This window comes from Scardinius erythrophthalmus (assembly GCF_964197995.2).
Source record: "Scardinius erythrophthalmus genome assembly, chromosome: 20".
Lineage (NCBI taxonomy): Eukaryota > Metazoa > Chordata > Actinopteri > Cypriniformes > Leuciscidae > Scardinius > Scardinius erythrophthalmus.
This window is the reverse complement of record NC_138240.1, coordinates 22,519,528-22,529,135: the sequence shown is the minus strand read 5'-3', so window position 1 is coordinate 22,529,135 and position 9,608 is coordinate 22,519,528. Positions and strand designations below refer to the sequence as shown.

The window sequence follows — 9,608 nt, the reverse complement described above, 5'->3', positions numbered from 1 at the left end:
TGCTAAAAATAACCACTTGTTGTTATTATTATTATTATAAATAGTAATAAAATTCAGGTAACCTTTGTGAAAACTGTGATACATTTATTTTCAGAACTCTTTGATGAATAGAAAGTTCTTTTAAATTTATTTGAAATAGAAAACTTTGTAATATTATAAATGCCTTTACTATACTTTTGATCAATTTAATGAATCATTGCTGAATAAAAGTATTAATTTCTTTGAAAAAATCTAAATTACTCCACACCCATACTCTTTTGGGAATGTTAAGTCATTTATTCATGTATCTCTTTGGATCACATCCCTCATTCTGTCACAGACACCAGCTCAACGTTCTCTCCATCCTCTCCCTCTCCTCCTCTCCTGCTGTCTCTCTCCTCCTTCTGGCGCTTCATGGTCAGTCTGTCATTGGGACACAAAGCAACATGACAGAATGGATGAAAACATAGTGTGCTTCCTTCCTAATCTTGTCTCTCTGAACAAAATCAGCAGGATGCCATGACAGATCACCCACTGTCATTCTTTTTTCCTCCCCATTCTCTCTCCCTGCATGTGCCAACCCTAATGCAGTTCAATTTATGTCAATTGTAGATGTCCCTTGTAGAATCTGCAAGACGTTTATCAGTTATTGTTGTATACACTACCATTCAAAAGTTTGGTCAGTAGTTTTTTGTTGTTGTTGTTTGTTTGTTTTGAAAAAAAAAAAAAAAAACTTTTATTCAGCAAGGATGCATTAAATTGATTAAAAGTGACAGTTAAGACATTTACAACAGGAATAAATGACATTTTAAAAAGTATTACAATACAGTTATAATAAATTGTATGTATTTTTGATCACATTAATGCAGTCTTAGTAAAAAAAAGAAAAAAGGAATGTATACATTTGTTAATATTGATGTACCTTTTGTATATTCCAATAACAAAAAAAAAAAAAATAAAAATAAAAATATATATATATATATATATATATATATATATATATATATATATATATATATATATATATGCAGTCTTGGAGAGCGTGAGAGACTTTTATCAAAAACATTTTGAATGGCAGTGTATATGTTTTATATCTCTTATATTTGAAAAAAAAATATTTACTGCAATATCTTACAGATTCTACAAGCGTATGTAAACTTGAGCACAGCTTGGATGTCATATACACTAAAACATGAATTTTAAAAGAGGAAATAGTAAAGAGAGCTTTTACAGTAATTTTGTAGGAATTTGGTGAAAAATCTATGGAATTTTGTAGATGTTTAATCATGTTAAAATAAGTACATAATTTTATTGATATTTTAGTAAAAAAAACAAAAAACTTTTATATAAATATTGAATTAAGTCAGGTCAAGTCACCTTTCTTTATATAGCGCTTTTTACAATACAGATTGTTTCACTTTACATGATAACAGGAAAATAATGCAACAAAGTTTGTCTCTAGAAGAAAATAGCATCATATAAGCTTAAGTAAGTTCAGTGATGTTACATTTTTGTTGTAAAAAATATGCATAGCCGCTCTGGAGAAATCCGTGATGCCATCGCAAATGCATCTATTAGCATTTAATTTTATATTTTCAGTTTTAGTATTAAGAATTTTAAGTGCTTTTGTCATTTGTATATATATATATTTTTTTTTCTATCTTTTATTTATATTTCAGTTTCAGGTTTTGTAATTTTAGTAGCCTATACTTCAACTTCAACTAATTTTATTTTAGCTAGTTGCTAAGGCAACATTTTCATTTTCATTAGTTTTTCCCCTAATATTTCTATATTTATACTAACTAACTAGCTTTAGTTGACAGTAACAACACTGGCCACAATATTTTATAAACAAACAATAGCAGGCCTTCCATTCCAATTCTGTGGGAACCTGCTGATTTCCGTGGGTGCAGATTCCATGTGGGCCTGATTATATCTAACCAAAATATGAAAGTTTAATGCGAACATAATGTCACTTAATAAAATGAAATTTGACAGCTACTGTAGTCAAATACTGCTACTATATATACACAGTAAAAGCAACATATGCAAAAAAATAAATAAATAAATGCTAAGCAAGACACATATTTAACAAACATCTGTGAGGTCATCGAAATGTGTTTTGTGAAGCAAACGTTTATCTATGAAATGTCTCTCAGAAGTGTTGCTCTGATCAATAATTGCTTAATCATTTAATTACTCATTCTTTCTCCCTGTCTTAAAGTGTATTACATAGCCCCTTTTTAATATGCCCAAACTGCTGTGCATCAAACCTAATCCTGTTGTTATTATGACAGACCTGAGGTACACTATGATGACAAGACTGCCTGTGATGCTGAGTACAGTGAGTAAAATCAATATAATAAGGAAACTGCTCCTATGAGGGCGAGGTGTGGCGTCATATCCCGAGGGCAGGGACGGCAACATCGCAATCAGTCTAGGGGTGGTAGACGGCAGTGGGTTGACTGAGGGAAGGAGATAATAGGAGGACAAAAAAAACTGTTTACTAACTAGACCGCAATGAGTTGTCACATTCAACACAAAGCATTATAAACCCGACCTACCTTCCAGTTTAAAATAAATGCAGGACAGCACAGTACCCTTTTGATCCTGTAGGAGGCAGCGGTACATGCCTTCCTCACTGGTTGTCAGCTGATTGAGTACAATTTTAGACTCCTCTGTCACCACCAGCACTTCATACTCCCCAACACGTGACAGCTTTCAATGAATAATGAACAAACTCATTTTAGTACATTTTAATTAATAATTGAAATCACAATCGGTATCTGGTTTGTGGATCTCTGGAAAGATCAATACTAAAACTGTAACATATCAACCTAAAAGATAAACATTTAAAGCGGCGCTATGCAGTTTTGGCAATTTCAATTTCTTCGCTTTTTGCTCGTGGGTTTCTCTATAGAGCTCCCCCTACAGCTTCGGAATAGTTATAGTAATACACTGTAGTAAAAACGTTGGCGACTCTCCCCCCTCCCATCTTCTCCCGCTGGTAGTGGTGCAACGGATCATCATTGATCCGTGATCCGTTCGGATCAATATCTTCGGTTCGGCACACACGTGATCCGCGGATTAACTTATGGAAAAAAAAAAGTTGTGCGCATGTTCAGTCCACACACAGCGTGGTCATGGCGAGCGGAGGAACCTGTCTATGGGAGGAACGGAGGAGCTTGAACGCTCCGCGTCATTTAAATCCCCTGTATGGGAGCATTTTGGCTTCCCTGGAACACGCGTCTATTTCGCTTCAAACGCTCGCTTTATCATTATACGCGCGCAGCGCGTCCTATTCGCTTTGGACGCGCGAAAGGATTCAAACTGTTCAAGCATCGAACTAGACGCGAATTTGACTCTATTCGCATATGGTGTGAACCATAGACTGTAAAAAAAATATGAACGCAGCAAAATGAACAGTCTGCGATGTATGCTGGAATGTGTGTGTGTGTGTGTGTGTGTGTGTCAGACAGAGAGAGAGAGAGGGAGAGAGGCACGGGCGCGATCGAACACACACACACACACACACACACACACACACACACATGCTGTTTAAAAGCAAAAATTATCTCATCTTTTGGACATATTCATTATATTGCATTGGTTTTCATTTCTTGTCCTCAAACAGAGTAATCTGTTTGTTTTGAAGTTACACATTCTACATTGATTAAAAAAGAAAATCAAATGTTTTTTTAATGGTAGTATAATTTTATACAGAAATAAATGATTTATAATTCAGATGAGAATAACGTTAAAGTTAATTAGAATTTTAAGGAAACAAATATATTGATCTGAAATATAGCAAATTAATTTTAAATTCATTCAGGTAGCCTACAATTACCAAACATATCTCAAGGTCTTTTGAATAAAGGGTGACAGTTTTCATTATCAACTGTTGTTGTGGACTATATACTGGAGAAGTATTTGTTCTCCATTTGAGTGAGATGTTTTTATGTGGCTAATTGAGCAAAGTGCTTCCATATATTTTATTATTATTAGTATTAGTTCAAGAATAAAATAAAAATAACGGATTGATATCGGTATCGGCAAATAGCCGATATGCTGCGGCATCGGTATCGTATCGGAAGTGAAAAAGTGGTATCGGGACATCCGTGGAAACACATCAAGCATGGCCACGCATTTGAAGCGACATCACCCCGGTGTTTCACTGACAGGAGTGAAAACGAAGGCTGCTCAACGTTGCACAATCAGACCGGGATAAAGCCATCACAAACGCTATCAGTGTGTTTATAGTCACGCTTCATGGAGTGAACCCGTCGCGCACCCACTGTTGATTTTATATATTTTAATTTAATATTTTAAAAATGTTAATAAACAAAAAGACAAAACTTGTGTTTATTTGTCTTGTCTTGTCTTTTTTCGCAGGTGTTTTACCTGTATTTTGAATTCTGCATTACATTGTGTACAACTGACCTGAAATTTTCAATAGAAATGGCATATTTCAATATAAATAGTATATTTTATTTGCCATAAATGCTTATCAGTAAATTCGGCATACATATTTAACCATATTTCAAAGACAACATAACATTAATAAGAACTTACAAATAAAGATATACTTAAGTCCTAATTAAGTGGGTCAAAGAAGTACAACTAATTGGATTTATTATAAATATAAACTATAATAAATTTCCATTTAATTGCGAATAACATTCAATTGAGTGTCCAAAAACATGATATTCTGATTAAATGATAAATGATTAAATTATTATTTCCATAATAAGTCTTTATAAAAAGTGTGTTAAAGAGCACTTGTCTGCAATTTTATTCAAAATGGCTTCAAGATTATTTGAAACCTGCAAATGCGTTCAAATGTGTGTGTGTATGTGTGTCTGTGTGCATGTACATTCTTTTCATCAGGATGCCAGGAGTAATGGTACTCGGTCTGTCCAATGACAAGAGCGTGCCAAGGCAGGAAACAGTCCAGCACCACCTCCTCTCCTTCATCTGCCTTAAGATGATTCTCTGATAGAAACAGAAGGAGAGAAAGACAAAAGAGATGTGTTGATATAGTCCGTTAAAGCCACTCAGGTGTGTATATCCGTGGGTGTTTGTCTCACCTCCACAGTCGAGAGGTGGAGTGGCTGACAGACATGTAAGGAGCCTATACTGACAGGAAGTGCAGTTCATCACTCTCTGATACAACAGCCCTGTAAGAAACAATCATCCGCACCCACACACACACCCAGTGAGCAATATAATACATGTATCATCACACACCATTATACTCAGTGTCCTGTAACACATTACACAACCAGTCAAAGATTCAAACACACTTGAATGAATTTATGCCTCTCAGGAAAATCATTTTGATCTAAAAGCTTAAAGAGGACCTATTATGCCATTTTACAAAGTCTTGATTTTGTTTTTGGTGTCTACTAGAATAGGTTTTCATGGTTGAATGTTCAAAAACACATTATTTTCACATATTTTACATTGCTGTAGCACTTCTCTTCCCTTTCTGTCAGAAACAGTTTGTTTAGTTCTGGTCTCTATGAAGCCCCTCCTTCTTAAAAGTGCAATGTGCTCAGATTGGTCGGCTGGACAAGTGTGTTGTGATTGGTCAACCGTTGTTTAATTAGAAATACCCGGAATTATGATGAACCGGAAGTCTCGCACATTCACAGAAAATAGTTTACATCCGCGCTGAAAATTAAGGTGGATAGAAATCTCAAATTGGTACTTACCGCATTTATTTGGACATAGACCTTTGGAAAATAAAACATAAATAAATAAAACATAATTAGTGAGAATTAGGAGTTCTGAAACATCATTGCTATATAAAAACATTTACAGTATGCCCATTGCCTATAGATCCTTACCTTGGGTGACAAAAATCTCCAAATGTTTCTGAAGGATTCTTTTTCCTTTCTCCACTATAGTAATCATATCCCACTGAACAGAACCTACACAAGAATAACACAGTGATTTTTTTTCATGGTTTCAGATGTAAAGAATCTTCATTTTTCATATGTTTTACTCTAACTTGAAAATGTTGATCTTTACTCCTTAAAAAATTAACGACTGCTGGAGGTACATAATCTGCATAAAGGCAGCTCTCACCTGTCCTGTCTTCTTTCCAGTGCCTCTTGAATTCACTCTGATATTCAGTCCGTGCGCGATAGAGAGTTGTAGGATCTAAAGCAAATCAGATAGCACTCAACATCATAATTTATAAATATAACGTGAAGACATAGGCAAGCAGAAATTTGGCAAATCTTGCATGTATTGCCAGTCAAAAGTTTGGACAAGCTTAATAATTTTTGCATCTTTTTCCAAATTCTGGAATAATAGCATTCAAAACTATTTTATATTTGAGCATCAAGGTTGCCATCCTCTCAATGATCTCATGCATCCTAGGAGCAGTCTTATTTTAGTTAGGCCTAAATTAAAAGTAAAGGTAAAACAACTAAAACTAATATATATATATATATATATATATATATATATATACTATATATATATATATATATATATATATAGGCTATATATATATATTAATATATAGCCTATATATATATATATATATATATATATATATATATATATATATAGCCTATATATATATATATATATATATATATATATATATATATATATATATATACAAACACACGTTTATTTAGACTTCTGCAGATATGAATGTGAAATAACAAAACCTAATAAAATAATTATTCAGCATAAAGGCTACACAGTTATTAGACAAAGTTATTGGTAATCTAAATGGGTTATTTCATTCAACTACTTTCAACAACAACAACAATCACAGACAAGAATAGCAGCATCTCCTCCTGATTAGCCTATGTATACCATTTCAACATTTGAAGTGGATCAAAACCTTTCATCAAAGTTATACATGAATTAATACCCGTTCTTGTCTTAAGACAACTTGATTAACTTTTTTGATCCACTTCAAATGTTGACTACACACACACACACACACACACACACACACACACACAGCAAGCAAATCTGTATGTGACTATACTTGAACACCATAAAATAACACTTGACTTTACCTTCAAGGACCTAAAAAGTATATTCTGTACCGTTATGTTTTATTCTTAATTGCCCAATTATTAACCTGCACGCATCTACGTTTATCTTAAATTACCAATACAGGTTTATGCATTAGAGAAAGCAAGCATTAAATTGCATTCACCTTCGATTTATTTGTGACAACATGGGCTCAGATTGGACATTCAAACCCTTGTTTTAATTGTTAGCATCCAGGTTCCATATGCTATCGCATCTCTCGCGTACACGCAAGCAGCCGCAACACGCAATCAATGAGCCGTCAGACTATTCAGACAAACGTTTAATGTTCTGTGTAAAAAGTTTACTCATCAAACTCTTATTGAAAGAGTCCGGTAATTCCAATCATCGTTTATTTTCAGAGTTTTGAAATACCGTGACTGTTGCCTTTTCGCTGGTTTTCACCAGTTTTCACAGATCTGAGATTTAAAAATGGCGCCACCGGAAATGCTTCAAGACCAGACATGCGCATTAGCATTCGCCTTTGTTATTGTTAACGTATTCACCTTAATAAGGAGAATTGTTAACTGTTATTATAACGCTATAACAGCAGTAGGCCTTACGTTACCTATGACACCCCGAAATGATGTGCTGGTCTCCCGATAGTTGATGTAAGCTTGCTCAATGATTTGCTTCAGTTCAATCTGATCACGGACAGTGATTCCTTTAACTGAGGACAGGAAATCTTCGTGCACATAACGAACCACCGGGTCACACTGTAGACAGGACCTTACACTGGGGCATGAACCCAGAGTAAAAAAACAGCCAAAAAGAAACGCAAACGCCATTTTGGGAAATATAAAACGTGAATCTTTGGTATTATTTAACCCTTTCACATCTGTTTAGCTTGAGATTTAAGGTGACCGTTATTTTAGAACGTATCGGTCACGTGACAGCGCAAGCACTGTATGGCAGATGTATCACTTTTATGCGTTCTTTTTATTCAAAATATTCACAAACTTGCTGGCTTTGTCATCAACTACCCGATATTCCGATTCTCAAATACGTATTAGTGTAGCTGGTATTGAGAGGAGAATATTATTGTTATGATTGTTTATTTCAGTGGTTCATTATGGTGCAGTACCGAAAGACTCCAGCAGGGGGTGGGGCGATCGAGGGAAACGCAACAAGTGTCTGTCTGTAATTTTAATATTTTTATGTTCCCTTTTTCAGGTAAGCCCCTTAAATATCCGAATATTTTATGAATATTTTATGTTAATTTGTGTATTGGATGTTCGTATAATTGTTATATAGGCTACCCGTATTGTGGAAAAAGAGATGAGATTGTAACACATGGCGATCGTGAATCGTTTCCGATGCACCTGAAATCAGCACGTCTCAATGCACTGTAGTAGGCGGCAGGCCTACATGAAGTTTTATGGGTTTCTAACAATTCGTATAATGAAAATACTGTTATTATGCTGTTAAGATGAGTTGGCTGTAATATTATCGTCTCACACGGTTTTATGTTTATTTGAGTCTGTATCACATGAGTGAGTGTTAATGCGTCACGTGTTGAACCGTCCATGTTCAAGTGTGACCTGCAGTTGTCACATAAAATGGACGACGTGTAAAGTGGTATTATATTATGACAACTAAAATGTGAGATTAATATGCATATAGACTACAGAGTATCATTCTGAATTATAAGTAATATGATTAGCATTTTCTTTAGATATTTTATATTTTATTCATTTTCTTTATTTTATATTTTATTTTGTCAGACATCCAGATGCAAGCTATCTTGTATATTTTGTGTGACAGAATGGATATAGTGTTTTATGCCAATTGATGCTCATATCTTTGTGTTTTGATAGTAAATACAATATGGGTTACCTTATGTATACAGAGAATGCAATACTGTTATATGCAAGTTGTTATGCTTTTAATGGTAATTTTGTGCACTCATACAGAGATCGAGGGAAACGCAACGAGTGTCTGTGTCCATGTTATTTTGCGATGCAGTTCAGAAAATCAGATCTGTGGGATTTACAACACGTCCATTCATCCACTTCACCCGATATACGTGAAAGTAAGTGGCCGGTGAAGTGTGAGAAAACACTGAATGGTTGTGAACTTGTGATATGTGAAAGCGCATGAGACGCTGAGCGCATCTTTCTCTGGATCAGGGTCAGCCAATGCACGAAAGCACATTTGACTTTGCCTTTGAATTAGTGGCTAGGCTTATACAATTTTGTAAAAACGAAATTGACATTTTACAGTCAGGTGTAATTTGTTACAATGACTGCATTAGTTAGCGTAAACTAGGCCTAACAAGTCAAGTCAAGTCAACTTTATTTATATAGCGCTTTTCACAATACAGATTGTATCAAAGCAGCTTCACAGTATTAAATAAAATAGTACATCAGTGTTTGTTTCTAGTGTAAAACATCCATGTTTGATAATGCTGATTAATAGTATTGTTGATTGATTAATTAAATTAAGTATCCCCAATTGTTAACAATTAACAATACTTCTACAGCATTAATTAACCTTAATATTAATTTACTAATAAATTGTTTAAATCAAAAGTTTTATTAAAGGAACACTCCACCGTTTTTTTTAAA

At 34.4% G+C, this 9,608-nt stretch overlaps 1 protein-coding gene across 1 annotated transcript; it reads right to left on the bottom strand.

Annotated features, from left to right (window-relative positions):
- Positions 1-259: 259 nt before the first annotated feature.
- izumo1 (izumo sperm-oocyte fusion 1) lies at positions 260-7,940 on the bottom strand. The gene is made up of 9 exons (XM_081349870.1): positions 7,610-7,940; positions 6,070-6,144; positions 5,829-5,912; positions 5,694-5,714; positions 5,067-5,156; positions 4,853-4,971; positions 2,544-2,697; positions 2,279-2,444; positions 260-402 (listed from the first exon to the last, which is right to left on the bottom strand). The coding sequence occupies exons 1-9, from the start codon at positions 7,827-7,829 to the stop codon at positions 306-308; spliced, it is 1,026 nt and encodes a 341-aa protein (XP_081205996.1). The 5' UTR covers positions 7,830-7,940; the 3' UTR covers positions 260-305.
- Positions 7,941-9,608: the final 1,668 nt, after the last annotated feature.